Here is a 21,435-nt window from a genome sequence, read left to right as displayed (position 1 = left end):
GATTCAGCTCGGGGTCGGGGGTGAGACCTGTTTTCAGATCTTGTCACAAGGTTGGAGCACGTCTTGAACTGCAGAGCCAGGCCTTGATCAGGGCACTGCCGCCCAGCTAGTCAGAGGGGGCCCTGGGAAGCGTGGAGAGTGGGCCGGTCCCACTGGACAGCCTGTGGGGAGAGACAAGCCCCTTTCCCATTTCGCTGGGCCTAACACCAGGCTCTGTTTTACATGAATACACAGGACACCGATTTCCCAGGGCTGCTGTAACACGGTACTACAGACTGGGTGGTGTAAACAATGGAAATCTATCCTCCCCCAGTTCCAGAGGCCAGGAGTCCAAGATCAGGGTGTCAGCAGGGCTAGTTCCTTCTGGGGATGGGGGTGGGGTTGAGGCTGGGATCTGTTCCAGGCCTTCTCCCAGCCTCTCGTGGTCGTTGGCAGTCTTTGGCATCCCTTGACTTGGAAATGCATCACCCCACCTCTGCCTCCTTCACCCCGCCTTCCCCCCTGCATGTGTGTCTGCATCTGAATTTCAGATTGGGATCAGGGCCCACCCTGAAGACCTCATCTGAACTTGATGACCGCTGTACAGGCCTTGCTTTCAAGTACAGGCACATCCTGAGGTCCTGGGGGCCAGGACTTCAACGTGAATTTGGGTGGGTGGGTAGATGGAGGCACACAGTTTACATTTTGCATACGTGTAGATTTTTTCAGGAATGCAACTTGGGGGTAAATTGAGGGAAAGTGGCTTGTCATTTAGTCCAGAACCTTAGCAAGAATTGTTTGCCATTTCTGTGAACAGAGCTGCAGGGTCTAAACACCTCCCCTGCTGCTTCTGTCTGAGATGAGCCGTCTGAATAGGCCCAGGCGTCTGAGAACTTCATCGTGTGCCCGCTTATAACTGGGGCTTCTGTCCCAGAGTTACAGGCTGAATTCAACAGTATTTATCAGACATTATTTTCTTTTTATTTCTTCTCCTTGTATCTGGCAGCATTATAAGGTTGGGTTGCCTTTTTTTTTTTTTAACTGTGTGTCGTTAAGTTATATTAGCTCAGAATTTTATTTCAGGAGAGAAAAGAGAGGTGGAAGAAAAGATTTGTCATAAAAAGAATCTGCTAATGGACATTTGGGTTGTTTCCACCTTTGACTCTTGTAAATCATGCTGCTATAAAGACGAGTGTGGGGACTTCCCTGGTGGCACAGTGGTTAAGAATCCGCCGGCCATTGCAAGGGACACAGGTTCAATCCCTGGTCTGGGAAGATGCCACATGCCATGGAGCAACTAAGCCCGTGTGCCACAACTATTGAGCCTGTGCTCTAGAGCCCATGAGCCACAACTACTGAGCCTGCATGCTGCAACTACTGAAGCCTTCATGCCTAGAGCCCATGCTGTACAACAAGCCACTGCAGTGAGAAGCCCACACAGCACAACAAAGAGTAGCCCCCACTCACAACTAGAGAAAGCCCCCTGCACAGCAACGAAGACCCAACGCAGCCAAAAATAAAGTTCTATTAAAAAATAAAATAAAATAAAAATAAAATAAAAATAAAAAAAAATAAAAACAAGTGTGCCTGTATGTCTTTGTACACCTGTTTTCTATCCTTCTGAGTGTATATCTAGGAACAAAATTCCTGGCTCCTATGGTAATTCTACGTTTAACTTTTGAGGAACTGCCTGGCAGTTTTACACACTGGCTGCCCCATCTTACATTCCCATCGGCCCTGCACAAGGGTCCCAAGTGTCTACATCTTCATCAACACTCGTTTTCTGGGTGTGTCTGTTTTTTTTTAAGTAATAGCCATCCTGATAGGTGTGTAGTGGTAGGGATAAACAAATTGCGGTCCAACCGTACGGTGGAATATTAGCCTTCAAAAGGAAGGAAATTCTGACACACTGCAGCATGGGTGAACCTTGAGGACATGATGCTCAGTGAGAGAAACCAGACACAGAAGGACGAATACTGTGATTCCACTCCCAGGAGGTCCCTAGAGGAGTCAGATCCGCAGAGACAGAAAGCAGATGGTGGGGGCGGGGGAGGGGAGTCCGTGTTTCATGGGGACAGAGTTTCAGTTTGAGAAGAAGAGAAAGTTCTGGAGGTGGAGGGTGGGGGTGGTTACACAACAGTGTGAATGCCACCGAGCTGTCCACTTAAAAATGGCTAAGATGGTACATTTCCTAAAAAATGTATTGAAGTATAGTTGATTTATAATGTTGTGTTAATTACTGCTGTACAGCAAAGTGATTCAGTTATACATATATATATATATTCCTTTTCATATTCTTTTCCATTATGGTTTCTCACAGGATATTGGGTATAGTTCCCTGTGCTCTACAGTAGGGGTGGCCTACTGTGTTTATCCATCCCATATATAACAGTTCACATCTGCTAACCCCAGTTCCCAATCCATTCCTCCCCTGACCCTCCTTCCCCTTGGCAACCACACGTCTGTTCTCTATGTCTGTGAGTCTAGTTCTGTTTTGTAGGTAAGTTCATTTGTGGCATATTTTAGATTCCATACATAAGTGATGTCATATGGTATCTGTCTTTTTCTGACCTACTTCACTTAGTATGATAATCTCTAGTTGCCTCCATGTTGCTGCACGTGGCATGATTTCAGTCTTTTTTATGGCTGAGTAATATTCCTTTGTATATATATACCACATCTTTATCCATTCATCTGTCTATGGACATTTAGGTAATTTTCACTGTCTTGGCTATTGTGCTGCTGTGAACATAGAGGTGCATGTATACGATGGCAAATTTTTATGTTATATGTATTTTGCCACAATTTTAAAAAAAGGTGGGGGCTGTTGGGTGTCATAGGAGTGAGAGCCACAGGTGTAGGCTCGGGTGATGGCTACCTGTCTGCCCGTGGGGAGTTAATAGTTCCTCCCTGCTTCCTTAACTGGAAATATGGTAGTATTTACCATAGAGGATCTTTGCAAAGATTAAATTAGTTAATATACATAAAAAAGCTCAGCATAGCTCCTGGCATACAGTAAGTGCTCAATACATGTTGACAGGCACCGGGAGGTCTACAGGAAGAGGGCCTAGGGTGTTCCTGCTTTCCAGGAGACCTGTAAAATGTTCTGAGGCCTGGAGTGGAAGAGGTAAGAAACGATCGGCTCCAAAAGTACAAAGAGAAAATTGCAAAATTGGAATGAATACCTTATCAAATGTCTCCACATTTACCAAAAAATGTGTCAACTTCCTCAACTGCTAAATTTTGTATTCATAAAGATTTCATTACATTTCAAAACAGCTCCTAGGTTAAATTTTCTCACTTTGCAGGAATTCCCAAGCCTACACGATGATTGCCAGTCTCAAATTGCACACGTTATTCTTAAATAATTTCAAGCACAACATTCTAAAAAGGACTTTTGAGTTTTTAAAAATACAGCCGCAAAGTTTTCATTTCTTGGGGATGTGGTGCTTTTTCACAGGTTTGCAGGTTGCGAGGCGGGGTCTCCACGGAGTCCTCCCAGTGCTGCCCCAACCCCATCCTCCAGAAGTTAGACCATCCCTACCTCAGTCCCATGGTTCACAGGATGTGAACAGTAGGTCTGCATCCCAGCTCTTCTTCCTTCATCAGCTGTGTGTCCTTGGGAAAGTGACTTACCCCCTCTGGGCCCTCAACATTCTCATTTCTCTAATGGGCATGAGACCTCCGCCACAGGCCACTGGGCAGATTTGGTGGGTGACCATGTCAGGTCCAACCTTGTGAGCTGGAGGCCTCATTGGGTCAGTGGGATCCTGTTTTCTCAGGAACAGTGATCTCTTCTCCCCAGAGTACTGCACTGATTTTAGGGTTTGAGAGTTTCACACAATACCTGCAAGAGAATTGGGTGTATGTTTCCTCTGGCTGCCGTAACAAATTCACGCAAACTTCTTATCTCACGGTTCCGGAGGCCAGAAGTCCTCCAATTCAAGGTGTCTGCAGGGCTGGTTCCTTCCGGAGGCTCTAGGAGAGCAATCTGATTATTCCCTGCCTTTTCCAGCTTCTCAAAGCCACCCACATTCCTTGCCTGCTGGCCCTTTCCTCCATCTTCAGAGCCAGGAACAAGCATCTTTCTGATCCTTCTTCCATAGTCACATCTCCCTCTGGTAGGGACACAAACCACCCTTCTTGGCCAGGCCCGCTTGCCTGAATTGTCTCACAACAGGGTCCCGAGAAGGAACATGGTGTGGCCTCCAAAAACTGGGAGTATTCGGGAGGGGCCAAAAGGAGGGAGGAGATGCCAGCCCGTAATATAGCCTACCAACCTCCCAGAATCCTTCGCGCTGGAATCCATCTTGGCTGAGAGATGTGTGTGCCACCAGGAAGGACCCTGAGTCAGACCAGATATGGGCCAAGAAAGATGATTGGCCAGAGAGAACCGGGAAACTAACCCCATCACCATAAAGCCTGAGACTGTGAGCCACGTGGCAGAACAGTCCCCTGGGTTCCCTTACCCTCCTGCTCTCCACCCGGGCGCCCCTTCCCAATAAAGTTTCTTGCTTTGTCAGCACGTGAGTCTCCTCGGACAATTCATTTCTGAGTGTTAGCCAAGAGCCCACTCTCAGACCCTGGAAGGGGTCTCCCTTCCTGCAACAGGACCACAGTCAGGAAAGGTTCTCTAAGGCAGACCTCTATGTGGGGAGGGGGCGTTATTTTGCCTATCCCACTGGGGTGCAACCGAATCTGTGTTGAAGGGTCACAGGCGTAAGTTCTGGCCAAGGAAGTGAGACATCGGTTACCTGTGGCCTCAGAGACATCACACAGTGCCCCAAACCCCAGAGATGCTCAGTTACAGCTTCTCTAGGAAGCAGAGTCCTTTCCTGGGAAGACTAAGCAGAGATGTAGGCTCAGAGCCCGAGACAGGCTGAGCCTCACCCTCGGGTCCCTTCTTCTTGGCCACCCCTGGACGCAGGGACCCCCCAGACTGAGGGACACGTGTCTGTAAGGTGACAATTGCTTTGAGCAGCAATGAGCAAGGCAGCCTTGGAGATGACAGAGTCTATGTTACATTGCGTGTGCGCCTAACTTTTAGAGTGGACCTCCAGGGTGACTTTACATGTCCCTGATATTGTCAGACCCATAGCTAGTCTGGGAAACAGCCCCAGGGAAGGTTAAAGCAGTGCCAAGGCCCCCAAATCACTCCCAGAAAGGTGGGCACCCAGGATCCACACAGGACGCAGCCACCCCGTGTTTGCCTCTGGCGGCAAATATAGACACAACAGAGACCACATTGTACCAAAGTACAAAGCCCTGGGGGACCCGAGCTGCTTCCCCTTTCACAGAACTTCCAGGATGATGAGTGACCCGGGGTCCAGTGAGTTAAGCACAGGGTGGCGTGGGCTTGGCCGTGCCTGACGGCTCCTTCTCCTCTTGCAGGTTGGGGTTCAGATCCCTCCTCCCCCTCCAGGAGGTCCTCCCTGACCACTCCCCCCCGACCTGATCACTGTCACACCGGCCTGTCCTCATAGCAGATTGTGCACACCCTCCCTGGAATGTAAACATCACTGGGGGTAGGCATTCATTCTCCCTCGTTCTCAGCTGTCTCTCCAGTGCCTGAAACTTCGAAACATAGACTATATTGTTATGCAGGTGTGGTGAGGCCAACAGATCAGGAGATGACTGCCACTGAAAACTTTTTTTTTTTTGGTTACATGTCCCAAGAGGACAAGGAGGGCAAACCACGGCAGGCAGGGCCACACAGAGGAGCACCAGGGTAGGTGAGGGAGGGTGGGACGTGGACCAGAGCCATTTAAAAAAAAATTATTTATTTGGCTGCACTGGGTCTTAGTTGCAGCATGTGGGATCTTCATTGCAGCATGTGGGATCTTTTTAGTTGTGGCATGTGGGCTCTTACTTGTGGCATGCGGGCGGATCTAGTTCCCTGACCAGGGATCAAACCCAGGCCCCCTGCATTGGGAGCATGGAGTCTTAACCAGTGGATCACCAGGGAAGTCCCTGGACCAGAGCCATTATTGTGGTTTCCATGGGAAGGAACAGGTGACATGGGGACAAGCAGGCTTGGGACTGGAGCATCCCTGAGTGAGACAGGGGGGAGTTGGGGTGTGAGCTCTGGATTGGCTGTTTTGCTTGTGAAAGGCACTCTAGGGGAATTGTTTGCTGTCTCTGGGAATTAGCTGGCCCTGGGAGGGTGACTGAGGCCCCAGATGTCAAAGCATCAAAAACCAGAAAATGAAGATATGGTCACTACACCTGGAAAGTGGTAGACACATAGCAAATGCTTATTGAATCTGTAGAGAGGAGAAAGAAAGACTACAAAAATTCTGTATCTTGAAGTTTTCAGATCATTTCATTAATCATCTGGCCTGTTGGGTCTTACGGAGCTTGGCAGAAAATTCCCGCAGATCAGGATGTCTGACCGGGACACCAAATCATGTAGTGTCTTCAGTAAACACCAGGTGGCAGACGATCCCTGCTGACATTGAGAGGGAGCACTGCAGAGGTTTGGACTTGTGCAGTAAGAAGGCTGCCATTCCTGAGGAAAGACCAAGGAACACCTCTAGCAAGAGGTAACAGGGGGTGGAGGGACCTGCTTGTTTATTTATTTATTTTTATTTTTTATTTGTTTGGCCATGCCACACAGCTTTCAGGATCTTAGTTCCCTGACCAGGGATTGAACTGAGGTCCCGGCAGTGAAAGCGCTGAGTGCTAACCACTGGACCGTCAGGGAATTCCCTGGGAGGTCTTTGTTTAAAATGCAGGATCCCAGGCCCCAACTCCGACCTCCTGATCTGATTCAGGCCCTCCCTCCAGTCGCTCCTGGGATGCTGACTGTTGAGAAGCGGTTTCCAGGGGGACCTTCACTGTGGCCCTGTCTGGGGGGCCCCTGTGAGGGCTGGGTGACTTATGTGAGACCAAGCCAGGCCGGAGAATAAATAACCCCAGCTCTGCCCTTTGCCACCTGGGTGACCTTGAGCCAGTTACCTCCAACGCCTGAGTTTTCTTATTGTAAAATGGGCAGCGGGATTGCTTTCTTTTCCTTTAAAAATTTTTTAATTTATTTTTGGCTGCATTGGGTCTGTGGAGCTTTCTCTAATTGTGGTAACTGGGGGCTACTCTTTGTTGTGGTGCGCGGGTTTCTCATTGCAGTGGCTTCTCTTGCTGTGGAGCACCGGCTCTAGCAGTGTGTGGGCTTCAGTAGTTGTGGTGCGTGGGCTTAGTTGCTTCGTGGCATATGGGATCTTCCCAGACCAGAGATGGAACCTATGTCCCCTGCATTGGCAGGCGGATTCTTACCCACTGCACCACCAAGGAAGCTGAGCAGGGGGATTTCTGAGGACTCACGGACATGATGCCTTTAAAGTGCTCTGTGGGACTTCCTTGTGGTCCAGTGGTTAAGAGTCCGGGGTTCCAGTGCAGGAGGCGCAGGTTAGATCCCTGGTCAGGGAACCAAGATCCCACATGCCACGCGGTGTGGTCAATAAATAAATTAATTAATTTAAAAAATGTAAAGTGCTTTAAGTACCCAGCATCTACTGGGTGCTCAGTCCAGTTGCAGGTCATTCTCCTGGAAGAACCAAGTCTAAACTGGGGCCTTCCGCCTCCTTGCAGACTTGGGGAGAGGATCAGATCGGCCCCCATTCCCACCACAGCTGTGATCTATACTGTTGCATTTGCAATTTTTCAAACAAGAGGCGCTGTTCCGGCCTCTGCAAAGCTGCACACTGTGGGGTTAAGTGCCGGCAGCTGCAGATGGTGCCTTGTGGCCGCTTCCAATCCCACAGTCAGACCCAACCTCGTGCCAACCAGCCGTGAAACTGCCCAGTGCCCCACATACCCAGCAACGGAAACCTCGCGTTGGGCCCCCGTGGGGAGGCTCGTAAAATGCACTGAAGCTTCCCCCGCCTTGATGCTGCAGACCACGGAGGACGAAATATTTACAGACTCGGCTGAAATGAGACCCAGCAGGGCAGATTTCACAGGCGGCCCAGAAAAAGTCACATCATCACCCCCCCGCCCGTCCCCGGGAAAACAGGGCACAGAGTGCAAGCAGCCCATCAGGCCAAGGCCCACGCCCCCAGCAAGGCGAGATGGGAAACCTGGGCTTGAGAGAGCTTCTCTATTTATTTATTTTATTTTTATAAATTTATTTATTTATTTTTGGCTGCATTGAGTCTTTGTTGCTGCACACGGGCTTTCTCTAGTTGTGGAGAGCGGGGGCTACTCTTCATTGTGGTGCTTGGGCTCTTCATTGCGGTGGCTTCTCTTGTTGTGGAGCATGGGCTCTAGGCATGCAGGCTTCAGTAGTTGCAGCACGTGGGCTCAATAGTTGTGGCTCTCAGGCTCTAGAGCACAAGATCAGTAGTTTTTGCACACGGGCTTAGTTGCTCCACGGCATGTGGGATCTTCCCGGAGCAGGGATTGAACCTGTGTCCCCTGCATTGGCAGGCGGATTCTTAACCACTCCACCATCAGGGAAGTCCAGGTTTATCTGTCTGGAGCCAAAGGCATTTCCTGGGTGCCAGACTCTGTGCTGGGGACGCAGCAGTGACCATGACTGAGACAGATCTGCTCTTTGGAGCCCAGCGGAGTGTCTCAAGCAGGAGGTGGAGTGAGCCTGGCTTCCTAAAGGAGGTGACTGGAAGGGCATTCGAGGAGAGGAAACAGAATATGCTGGAGCCCCCAGGAAGGAACGGGTGTGGCACCTTGGAGAAACTCAGAAGGCATGAATGTGGGTGACTTGGGGTCGGAGTGACCTGTGAGGTCCTGGTCAGGTCAGGGGTCAGGTCACCAGCCCACAGGCAATGGGGGGACCATGGCAGATTTCAGCAGTTGAAGAGAGGGGATTCCCAGGCTCCTAGGTGTTCAAGGGTGTCTGTCCCTGTCTCTCCCCGGGCCCGTCCTTGCTTGGGGGTCCAAATCCTCTCTGTCCCCCTCACCCCCATGCAACCAGCACTTCCTGACTCCAGGGAGCCAGAAGCAGCCAGCCCTTGGGGAGGGGCAAGCCAAGGTGGGCTCATGGCCAGGTTATCTGGACAAAGGCATAGCAGAGGAACCCCGTGCAGCCTCCAGGCATGGGGTCCCCTCCCCAAAGATCAGAACATAGGATGTAGGAGCAGGCCGGCTGCAAAGCTGATGAGGTTGGTCCACACACCCCACCTGGAATGAGTCATGGGGCGGCAGGAAGTGCCAAGAGGCCATCGGGGGGACAGGGCACAGAGGATGCAGGAGCTAACGGGGGTGGGGGGGGTGGGTAGCTCAGTTATGGAAGAGAAAGTGGGGGGATGAGAGGGAGAGAGAGATTCAGGGAGACAAAGAGATGGAGCGAGACAGAAGAGAGTGCAGAGACAGAGACAGACACAGAAGGAAAAAGAGACAGCAATGCACAGAGAGACAGAGACTGAGATACAGAGAAATAGAGACACACAGATGCAAATAGAGGCGAAAGCAGACACAGAGGGGTACAGAGGGGCCCAGAGACCAGCAGAGATGTTGAGCGGTGAGGGCTGCTATACCCCCTGCCCCCTATGCCCACCGGATGGCGCCAGAGAGCCACACTCTGCGCCGCAGCCTGACCCCTCCTGCAGCCTGGAGTCACTTTCTCTCAGCCGGTGGTTCCCCTGTTGCTCCACTGCTGCCTTAACGGGAGGCCCTGGACCCCAGGGTGGAGACGGAGGTGCAGGCTGGAGCAGAGTCTTCTGCGGGGATCGAAGGTGTCCAGAGCCCCCCTAATCTGGCCGCCCCCTGCCAAGGCTCTGTGCGTGTCTCCTGTGAGTATCAATGCTTGTCTTGGAGTGTGCTTGCATTGGTTTGTGTGTGTGTGTGTCCACGAGTCTGTTTTTGTCTTGGGGTGTGTACCTAGCTGGTCTCTGTGTGTGTCTCGATTTGTCTCAAGGTGTGTGCGGTGTGTGTGTGTATGTGTCAGGGGCTGTGGGTGTCTCTGTGTGTCTGATATCTCCATGCCCCCAGAAACCTGCCTCTCTCCTCTCCCCTCACCTTCCCTGGCAGCTCTGCATGGAGTCACCCAATAAATTCGAGAACCAAAACATTAATTTACTAGTGCTCAGAGTCTCTCCTGGGATGGCAGAGGAAATGGTCCCTGGAGAAGCAAGAATGAGTGTTCACATCACTGACTGAGCAGGATTTAAGTTCTGCTAAACATAAGCACCTACTTTGTGCCAGGCCCCAGCTCGGGTGCTGATTTCATGCTGTAGACTCAGTTTCCTCATCTGTAAAATGGGCCTGATTTTAATACCAGCCTCATAGTATTGCTGTTAAGTGATTGAGTTCAGGTTTGTGAAGCTCTTCAAACACTGCCTGGCACACAGCCTAAGGACTTAATAAGTATCAGAATGCATCTCTTTTGATCCTTATAACTACAAGCACGTCTATTAATCCATGGGTCAGTGGAAGCCCCTGAGAATACTCCAGTCACTGGTAGGGATCTGACGGTTGTCTTAAAGACCCAAATAAGTGGATACTGAGATATCTGCCTGCTCAAAAACTTCCCTTTTGGTCTAGCCCACTGGTTCTCAAACTTCACCGTACAGAAAAATGAGTAGATTAGATCATGCTGGGTATATAAATCAGAGCCAGGTGCTGTTCCAAATTCCAGGGACTCAGCAGTGCACAAAACAGAGAAGAATGCCTACTCTAGTGGAGTTTCTATTCTAATGGGGAAAACATAATAAAGGAAGCTGACTTGTTACTCAACAATGGTGAGACATGTTACTTAGTTATCCATCAATTTGCTTTCAATACATTTTGCCATCTTACCTTCCAGAAAGATGGTATTAACTTACAGTAACAGAGGTGAATGCCAGTTGCCTTGTAGCCTCACAGAATCTAATATGATCAGGTATCTTTTTTGATTATTAGAGTGGGAGTTCTAGAGTGGTTAAACACTTTTTCATTCAGGTCTGTTTCTTACAATTTCCCATGTCTTTTGTGTGTTCAAAGTGGCATCCATGTTCTTTGCATGGCTCTATTCTTATTTATTTCTCACAACTCTTTATATATGAAGGCTGCCACTTTAAAAAAATGTTAGTGGCGAATAGACTTTGTTTCTAATATAGCTAAACTGGAATAACACAATCTATCAAGGGACCACCATGAATGCTCATTTGCCAGACATCCTAGCAATGAATTCCTTATGAAATCTCAGTGAGGGGTCCAAGAAATAGTAGCTAGGAAGAGATCACTTTGACCTGAGACCAAGACTTTCTCAGCTAAGGATCAATGTATCCATCTTCTGAAGTGGATTCAGCACTGTCAGGGACTTGTCTTTTCTTTTCTTCCTTTCTTTCTTTCTTTCTTTTTTTTTTTTTTTGCCACACTGAGTGGCAAACGGAACTTCCCCGACCAGGGATCGAACCCGTGCCCCCTGCACTAGAAGCGTGGAGTCTTAACCACTGGACTGCCAGGGAAGTCCCCATCTAGCACATAATTTACATCATGCCACTCCTTTGCTTCAAACCCTCCCATGGCTCCCTGTTGCCTTTAGACATAAATCCAGACTCCTCCCCACACCCTTCCCAAAGCCACCCCCAAGCAATGCATTTTCCTTTTTGCACCACCTCCAGGTAGAGAGCCACCCTGAGCCTTTCCATTAACTTACTCCTACCGTGTTCCAGGGGCTCTCCCTTCAGGTGTGGCTTTGGGAAAGTGATTTCCCTCTCCAAGCCTCAGTGTTGTCATCTGAGAAGTGGGATAACAAGTACTGACCTCATAGGATTGGTGCCAGGGACCCCATGGGATAACTGTTTGTAAAGCTTGATGGGATGTCCATTTGCTTTTTCCAAAGCCCTTTCAGCTTCTCCCTGGGAGGTGGGGGACCTTGGCAAACAGATGCTCTTGGGACTCACTTTCTTGATCTTGTTTATTACTTTATTTTTATTTACTTATTTTTTGGCTGTGTTGGCTCTTTGTTGCTGCCCTTGGGCTTCCTCTAGTTGTGGTGAGCGGGGGCTATGCTTCATTGAGGTATACAGGCTTCTCATTGCGGTGGCTTCTCTTGTTGCAGAGCACAGGCTCTAGGTGCACGGGCTGCAATAGTTGTGGCTCTCAGGCTCTAGAGATCAGGCTCAGTAGTTGTGGTACACAGGCTTAGTTGCTCCATGGCATATGGGATCTTCCTGGACCAGAGCTCAAACCTGTATCCCCTGCATTGGCAGGCAGATTCTTAACCACTGCGCCACCAGAGAAGTCCCACTTTCTTCATCTTAAAAGGAGGATATAAAGTTAGTACTATCACTTGTCCAGGGAGAGCAAACTCACCCTTCAGGGGTCAAGAAGTAAGTTGGACCTAGGGTCATAGGGAATTCACATCCCAACTGTGGACAGTCCATGGTTGCCACCTGGACTGGGGGCCCAATGGAGCTTCATTTTTTAAAAAAATTATTTTATATTGAAGAATAGTTGATTTACAATGTTGTGTTAATTTCTGCTGTACAGCAAAGTGACTCAGTTATACACATATATATATGTTCTTTTTTATAGTCTTTTCCATTAGGGTTCATCGCAGGATATAGCTGAATACAGTTCCCTGTCCTCTACAGTAGGACCTTGTTGTTTATCCATTCTGTCTATAATAGTTGGCATCTGCTAATTCCAGACTTTCAGCCCATCCCTCCCAAACACCCCTCCCCCTTGGCAACCACAACACACGGCTGTTCTCTGTGTCTGTGAGTCTGTTTCTGTTTCATAGATAGGTTCCTTTGTGGCATATTTTAGGTTCCACATAAGCAATATCATGTGATATCTGTCTTTCTCTGTCTGACTTACTTCACTTAGTTTGATCATCTCTAGTTGCATCCATGTTGCTGCAAATGGCATGATTTCATTCTTTTTTATGAGTGAGTAGTATTCCATTGTATCCAATGGAGCTTCTTATATGGAAAAACTCATTCACTAGTTCTTCTTGTAAACGTTATGTGGCAAAACAAAACAAAACAGATTCAGCCCTTGGGCTTCCAGTTTGAGAGACCTCTGAGCCAAGGGGATAAGTCTAGGTAAGAAACCTGTGTCACAAGAGGTTAAGTATTTGGTTTTTTGTTTGTTTGTTTAATAAATTTATTTATTTGTTAATTTATTTATTGGCTGTGTTGGTCTTCGTTGCTGCACATGGGCTTTCTCTAGTTGTGAAGAGCGGGGGCTGCTCTTCATTGTGGTGCTTGGGATCCTCATTGCAGTGGCTTCTCTTGTTGTGAAGCACGGGCTGTAGGCGTGCAGGCTTCAGTAATTGCAGCACATGGGCTCAACAGTTGTGGCTCACGGGCTCTAGGGCACAGGCTCAATAGTTGTGGCACATGGGTTTCGTTGCTCTGTGGCATGTGGGATCTTCCTGAAGCAGGGGTGGAACCCGTGTCCCCTGCATTGGCAGGTGGCTTCTTAACCACTGCGCCATCTAGGAAGTCCCAAGAGGTTAAGTATTTGTGATTCCAGAATTTGGCAGTGCCAAGTTCAGTGGGAATGTCACAGGTAGGGGCAAGTTAGCACAGCACTGACACTCCCTTCCTATCTGCCTGCAGGATTGGTCGGATGCAGGCCTCCACCCGCACATATGTCTTCTGCCTCTGATGGTCCATGCATTCTTTCCCCCTCCAAGACAGCCAGAAGTGATGTGTTGACCACTCAGGATCCCAGCTCTAGGATTCTTTTGGTTTTTTTGTTTTTTTTGGCTACATTGCACAGCTTGGGGGATCTTAATTCCCAATCAGGGATCGAACCCAGGCCCCTGCAGTAAAAGGGGTGAGTCTTAAGCAGTGGACTGCCAGGGAATTCCCTCTAGGATTCTAGAATGTTCGGGAGGAGGGAAGAAGATTCTGAGCATCTAGAATGCCAGGCACTCCAAGATTCTGGGAGTCCACGATTTTGGAGGATTCACTGAGCTTGTCACTGTCTGCCTGGGTCTTCCATAATTGCCCGTGACAGATGATACAGTGTCTCGAGGCAGAAACCAGGATCCCTCTAATCCAGCAGCCCAAGCAGAGGGCCTACTGCCTGCAGCCACCTGGCTTTTCTTAACGGCTTAATGAGAAAGTCAGAATTAATTGGAACTGGCACCCAGCACTCACAGGGCTCAGTGTGGCCGGCTTGGCCTCCATCTGTTAAAGCCAAGCCTCTCTGGGTCTTGCTCTGACCTGTTCTACACATCAACAGGTGTGTTGCCTGAAACCTGGAGGTGAGCCTGACAAGGGAGGTGGCTGGGGCCGTGTGACCGCAGGTAGAGCCAGCCCGCCCACCCTCCCTAGAGACAGTGCACACCAGCCGGAGCCCTCATTCTGTCCCTCCTCTGGGCCTGGGTTTCCACCCTTTGTTCAGTGAGATCAGCCTCAGGGTTCCTTGTGGATTACATGTAAATTACTCCGCCTGTATGTTGTAGTATAATCCATCCTTGGGCACCTGGGTAGATTCCCAGAAGGGATATAGCACCTTCTCATTTCAATACATCTTATCAGAGAGATTAGGACATTTCACACTCCAAACCGCAGCGCATGAGATTGCTCTCTCCCCCAAACCCCAGCAACATGGTGAATTATCAAACTTTTCCATCCTTAGCAACCTGATAGATTTTTTAAAAAATATTTCATGGTAGTTTTATTTTATATGTAGCTTACCATGAGCAAGGAGGAACTCTCTTTCATATGCTTAGAAGACATTTGTATTTCCTTTTCAGAAACTGTTCACATCTTTTGCCCCTTCTTCTATTGGATTGTTGGTCCTTATTGATTTCTGGAAGTTTTTTACATATTAAGGAAATCAACCTTTTGTCTATCATGTCTTAGAAAAGTTTCCCTGACTTTGTCTATTGACCTTCTAGTATTTGTGTGTGTTTGCGTATGTGTGTTTGTATATAAATTTTATATTTGTTTGTATTTAGTTGTTAATCTTTTAAATCATTAAAGGTGTAATGTCATGCCTCAACACACTGAAATTATTATCATTTTTAACTCCCATGTTTTCTTCTAGTAGTTTAATGGTGTCTGTCTCTGTCTCTCTTTTTTTTTTTTCTGGGAGTGGTGGTAATCCATCTGGGATTTGTTTTGCCCTTAGCCATCTTTAAAATCTCTATCTGAAATCTGATCGTTGTATAAGAAGCTGTATAGTAACAACTAACATAAACAAGAAAATTCCAGGAGCGGAGGAGGGGGTGAGGAGGGAGAGGGGGAGGAGGAAGATGAGGAAGAAGAGGAAGAGGAAGGAGGAAGAGGAGCAGGAGGAGGAGGAGAAGAAGGAGAATTCTGCCACTTTACACTGTGTATCCTCAGGGAAGTCACCCTCTCTGAGCCTCACTTTACTCATCTGTAAAATGGGAGATAATATTGTCATCTGAGAATTAAGGGAAGCTTCCTTTCTCTCTCTCTCTCTCTCCCTTCCTTCCTTCCTTTCTTTTTTTAAATCAAGTACTAGAAAGTCATCTGTCACTTAGCAGGTGTTTTCTCCTGTTTGCTATTTTTGTTTTTATTTGCTTTTCCTTGAGGAGTTCAATTGCACCTGACGATTCTCTCAACATAGCCAATTAGCCAGTGACTATGCTTCAGGAACATTTCTAGGCACTTACGTGCAGTAATTTATACTTCACAACGACCCCATTGGACAGATGGGGACATCGAGGCCCAGGGAGGTTAAGTTCCTTCCTGGGGAACTTCCAAGGGTCATGATCGGGTATTAGAGCCCTTGATCTGCCCACTGCCCTGTTCTGACCTCAGCCTCCCTCCCCCACCCTCTGCCACTGCTGGAGGAAGAGTTGCCAGCGGGCTCCACCATAACTGGCTTCTAAGTGCAGACTGAGTCTCTGAGGTCAAGTCAACATTCTGGACACCCAGAATCAGTCAGTCCTGTCCTGGCAGGTATAGCCATGGATAGGGGCAGGCAGCAATCAAGGAAGGCTTTCAGGAAGAGGGTGCTTGGGTAAGTAAGACTGGAGATGCTGGCAGGGCCTGAGAAAGGGGTTGCAAGGGTCGGGGAGGACAGCACGGAAGCCTCCCCTGACTGTCACTGGCCACAAGCTTTGACTCTTGCTTCTCCTCACTAGGCACACAGTGAACTATATAGATGGTGACTATGGGCAGGTACCTCCTTGGTGGGAGTGTTGAACTCCTACTTATCTGTCAAAGCCCCAGGGCTCCAATGCCCACTCACCTGGGAAACATCTCCCCCTACTGGCCTTTCCCAGCCTGGGGTCTCTCTACTACTCAAACCCTGACCACATAGGACACTCTGTGTCCCTCACCCTCAACTGGGTGACCCTAGAGGGCAGGACCCTAGGCTGGGATTTCTCTGGTGCCCAGCATTGCCCAGCCTGGGCACAGAATAAGTACCAGTTGAATGTGTCTTGAAGGAAATAAGGGACTGAATGAGAGTCAAATATGTGCGTGACAAATACAAACCTCTGTCACTTCCCCCCAGGACTCCCACCTCCCTGGGGTAAAAGCCCAAGTCCTCCCCCCAGCCCACAAGGTCCTGCACAACCTGCCTTGTCCCCTTCCTGCCCTCCCCTCCTCCCTCTCTCTCCCTCCTTCCCTCAGCTCCAGCCACACGGGGCCTTGTCGCTGTTCCTCCAATAGCCACACTCAGTCCTGCCCCAGGGCCTTTGCACAGGCTATTCCCAGCTCAGCCTGCAGTAAGTAAGCACTCTTGATCATGACCCTTCGCGTGGCTAGCTCATTCCTCCTTCAGATCGCCCTTCAAATGCCACCTCCACGGAGAGGCCTGCCTTGACCTTGATCCCTAAAATAGCCGGCCAGTCTCGAGCTCTCTTCCTCTTCTGGTCCCTCCCTAGCACTTCCCACAATGGATGCACTGCGCATTTACATATCTATCTTTATATGAGGCAGCTCCTTTTGGTGCGTTTTGTTCCCAGGCACCCGGGGCGCCTCCATCCTCCTGGCGCGCAGTAGGCACTTAAACCATCTCTGCGGAAACGAAGGGGCGTCGGCGGGTGGGGGCGAGGGGCCCGCGGGTCCGGCCGCCGCGCCCCGCCCTCCAGTCTGCGAGCCGGGCGTGCCCGGGCGGGCGCGGCGGGGCGCGGGCGGGCGGGCGGCCGGGCCGGTCGGGCGGGTGCGGAGGGCGCGCCGGGCCCCGGCCGGGTCCGAGCGCCCGGCGGGGACCATGGAGGGGCTGCGGCGGGGCCTGTCGCGCTGGAAGCGCTACCACATCAAGGTGCACCTGGCGGACGAGGCGCTGCTGCTGCCGCTCACGGTGCGGCCGCGGGACACGCTCAGCGACCTGCGCGCCCAGCTCGTGGGCCAGGGCGTGAGCTCCTGGAAGCGCACCTTCTACTACAACGCGCGGCGGCTGGACGACCACCAGACGGTGCGCGACGTGCACCTGCAGGACGGCTCGGTGCTGCTGCTCGTCAGCGACCCCAGGTGGTCGGGGGCGGGGACTGGGAGCGGGGTGGGGTGGGGGTGGGGGGCGACCTGGGATCGGGTGGGCTGGGGGTGGGGGGGACGGGGGGCCCTGGCTGGGGTCCAGGGTGAGGGGTGAGTCGGGGCTAGGGGGAGACGGCGAGGGCACAGGAGGGCCTGGCTGGCGTCCCTGGTGGAGTGGGAGGTGGGTCAGGATGAGTGGGGAGCCTGGGGGCCACAGGAGGGCCTGGCTGGGGTCCTGGCTGGGGGGTACCTGGGTAGGGGGGAAGGCGGGGAACTGGAGGGCCTGGCTGGCATCCCCGGTGTGGGGTGGGAGGTGGGTCAAGATGAGTGGGGGGCTGGGGGGCACAGGAGGGCCTGGCTGGGGCCAGGGGTGGGAAATGGGTCAGGACTGGGGGGAGGCACAGGAGGTCGTGGCTGGGGTCGGGGTGGAGTGGGTGGGATGGCTGCAGGAGGGTGGACTGGGGACCCTTCCCACCCTTGTGGACGCAGCCCCCCCCCCCCCAAGTGCCCGCTATTGTGGGAACCTGCTGGGAGAGAAGGATGGAGGGAACCCTGCACTGAGAAAGGCTGGGAGGGCGGCTCGAGTGCCCCTGCCGGCTTTCTTCTTTTCTCCTGCTCTGTCTGCCTCTCTCCAGCCTCCCCTGTCTTTTTCATGATCCCTCTTTGTCTCCTGTCTCATCCTCTCTCCATGAACTGTCCCTGTTTATTTCACTTCTTTTTCTTCTTTCTCTCTGTCTCTCTGTCTCTCTTTGTCTCTCTGCATCTCTGTCCATTTCTGTCTCTGCTGTGCTTCTCTGTGTTGTGTGTGTGTCTCTCTCTTTCTTCGCTGTTCATCCATCTCCCCCACTACCGCTGCCTTTCCCATTCTGACCCTTGCTGCGCACACTCTGACCTGGCTATCTGGGGGTATCCAAAGAGGTCCCCTGGCCAAGGTGACCGGAAATGAGTGGGTCTCCCAACCCAAGGAGGGGTCTGCAGAGAAGGGCAGCTGGGCCGTGGGAATAGCACACCAGAGCCCTGGGGCAGCTTTGGGAAATGGTGAAGGCTGGTGCTTGGCGAAATGGGCAATGAGATGATGGGGATGGTCAGGGGCTGGTCCCAGAGCCCAGGAGGAGGTGCTGGGCAGAGGAGGTCATCCTGGAGCTGTCTGTGTAACCCTGGAGTTTATGGGGGTCATGCTCGCCGAGCCCCTAGAGGCTTGGTCCACCAAGTCCGGGTGATGTTTGGAGAGGCTCAGATGCCAGTCCTGGAGGCTCAAGATAGCGTGGGAGGGGCCTGCCTCTCCAGGCCCTCTCGAAGGAGGGTCTCAGGGGGCAGGAGGAGATGGATGGGATGGTGACGAGTGTGGGGGTTGGGGCTTGGGACTGGGAGAGGGTGTTCCTGGCAGTGGCCAAAACCTAGCAGCTGGATGACCCACAGACGTCCACACAATCAATGTTCAGTACATGAGGGTGAGTCAAAAATTATCTGCACTCTGGCTGTAGAATTTATTTTGCTTAACTTTTAGAAAAGACAAATATATCATTTTTCGACACAGTCTTCTTGCTTTTCAATACGCTTTGTCCATCTGTCAACAAGCTTTTGTATTCCCTCATTAAAAAATGTTTTAGGCTGAGCTGCGAGCCACGAATGCACTGCTGTCTTTGCTTTTTTTTCTTTAAGAACTTTTATTGAGATACAATTGACATGCAATAAACTGCATATATTTAAAGTATACAATTTGATATTTCTTTTCTTATTAGTAATGTATATATGGCAATCCCAATCTCCCAATTCATGTTTTAGGCTGAGCTGTGAGCCACGAATGCACTGCTGTCTTCACTTCTTATCAGAATTAATCTTTGTCCTCAGAGGGCTACTCTCAGGGGACCAAACAGGTGAAAGTCCGATGGAGCAAGATCAGGACTATAGGGAGGATGCTTTAACACCTCAAAACGTAGTTTCTGCAGAGTGTCGACAGTGTGGGCAAAGTGTGCAGACGTGCACACCCTCAGACCACAAAAACACAAATCACTGCACACTGCTCTTCTTTCGTGCAAATTGCAAGTGGGGCATCCATTTTTGCTCACACTGCAGTTACAAATGAACTGATGTAGCACGTTCACACCTGCACAGCAGTGACTGGGGAGACAGAAGCCTTGAACAGAAAGTGCTGATAAGATAGTGTGGCCAACAGAAGTTTTAACATAACCAGCATGTGGATAATTTTTGACTCACCCTTGTACAATAAGCATTTATTGAGTGCCTACTGTGTGCTGGGTCATGTGCTGGGCAGCACTGGAACCCAGCGAGGACCCAGACAGACCAGGCCTGACCTCATGGAGCCCACAGTCAGTCCAATGGGAGAGACAGACAAGGAACCAAATAAATATATGTTCGAATGTCAGGTTGTAATAAGTGCTGTGGAAAGACACAGGAAGGTTGAGAGTGATGGAGGTATTGCTACCCTAATAACAGTGGCCACGGAGAAGAGAAGGTGACAGTTCAGAGTATGATGTGGAGGAGCTGATTAAACAAAAAGAACAAGAGTGGGTGGGAGGTGTTCCAGGCAGAGGGAACAGCATGTGCAAAGGCCCTGGGGCAGGACCTGGTGTGTAGGAGGAACAGGGAGGAGGCTCATGTGGCTGGAGCAGAGTTAGCGAGGGGGGAGAGAGGGAGGAGGGGAGGGCAGGGAGGGGCCAGGGCCGATCGTGCAGGGCCTTGTGGACAACGAGGAGGACTTGGGCTCTTACCCCCAGGGTGGTGGGATCCCTGAAAGGCTGTGGGTAGAGGAGGGTGGGTCTGACTCAGGTGCTCACAGGCACCCTTTGGCTGCTGCAGGGAGGACAGACTGTGGAGGGGGTGGGGAGGGCTGGGGGGTAGGGGGTGGTGGTACCAGGGTGGAGGTCTAGTGATGGTGAGTGATGGTGGAGGCTGAACTAGAATCGGGTTAGGTGGCTGTTCTTCCAACTCTCTAGGCATGGTCCTACCTCAGGGCCTTTGCACTGCTGTTCCCTCAGCCTGGAATGCTTTCCACGTCCTTCCCTCAGCTCCTTCAAGCCTTTGTTCAGATCCCACCTCCTCAGTGTAATCTTCCCTGACCACCTATTTAAAATTTCATCCCACCAACACCATCTCCAACCCCTGCTTTATCTTTCTCCCTGGAACTGACTTCTCTATATTTCACTAATTATTTTTATTAATATTTTACTAAGTTTTTCTCACCCCATCTCATAGACTGTAAACTCTATGAGGGCATTGTTGTCCATCCTACTTACTGCTGTTTCCTCAATTCAGTGCGTGGCACATAGTAGGTGCTCAATAAATGTTCATTGAATGTATATCTCTGGAGGTGAAGCAGGGGATGCTCAGAACCTTTTCCTGGAGCTCTAGTGGCACCTGAAAACAAGAGAGAGGGTCTGAAGGGTGGAGGCGGGTCCTGGCAGCTGCAGGAAGATGCATTGGCTGGACACCGAGCAGACCAGGTGGCCTTAAGGTGAGGACTGCATTGACCTGCATCCTGTGTTTTTCTGTCCCCCTCCTGCAGGTAATCTGGGTTGGAGGATGTGAAACCATGACCAAGGGGACCAGAGATGCTAGCTGAAGGAACAGGCTGGGGTGGGGGGGCATCTCCCAGGAGCCTTGACCTCACTCTGGGTAAGTCACTCTAGCACTTGGGACGTGGAGGGGACCTTAGAGATTGTGGAGACCACATATGGGTAAACTGAGGTTCAGAGAGGAGAAGGGGCTCATTTCTGAGGACCATCACCCTTCTGCACACCCCTATGCTTCTGGCCCCTAGGGCAGGGTCACTGACCTTACCTTCTTGCTTTCCTTTGGACTAACACATGAGCCTGAGTAATGCTTCCCTGACTTGCTGTGCGCCCTTGGGCAGATTGCTTCTCCTCTCTGGGCTCTGTTACCCCTCTTCCTTAACAGTCAAAGAACAGGCTTTGGTTGGCAGGTTTGATTTGTGTACTCTTTGCCTGCAATTCCTGTTACTGCCACCAGGTGGCTCCAAGTGTCAAGCTCCCCCCAGGAATGGCTACCTGTGGCTAAGGACCATCCCTGCTCCTCCTGGAGGGCACCAGGGCCATCTGGAAGGAGGAGCTGGCTGCAGGTGTTGCTG

At 50.7% G+C, this 21,435-nt stretch overlaps 1 protein-coding gene across 1 annotated transcript; it reads left to right on the top strand.

The window, feature by feature from the left end:
• The first annotated feature begins 16,982 nt into the window (after positions 1-16,982).
• Positions 16,983-20,963, top strand: TINCR (TINCR ubiquitin domain containing). The gene is made up of 2 exons (XM_057709366.1): positions 16,983-17,324; positions 20,854-20,963. Exons 1-2 carry the CDS (start codon positions 17,065-17,067, stop codon positions 20,855-20,857), a joined length of 264 nt encoding a protein of 87 aa, XP_057565349.1. The 5' UTR covers positions 16,983-17,064; the 3' UTR covers positions 20,858-20,963.
• The last annotated feature ends 472 nt before the right edge of the window (positions 20,964-21,435 follow it).

The sequence above is a fragment of the Hippopotamus amphibius genome, chromosome 15 (assembly GCF_030028045.1).
Source record: "Hippopotamus amphibius kiboko isolate mHipAmp2 chromosome 15, mHipAmp2.hap2, whole genome shotgun sequence".
Classification (NCBI taxonomy): Eukaryota; Metazoa; Chordata; class Mammalia; order Artiodactyla; family Hippopotamidae; genus Hippopotamus; species Hippopotamus amphibius.
The sequence above is the reverse complement of the archived record's forward strand: the minus strand, read 5'-3'. Positions and strand labels throughout refer to the sequence as shown.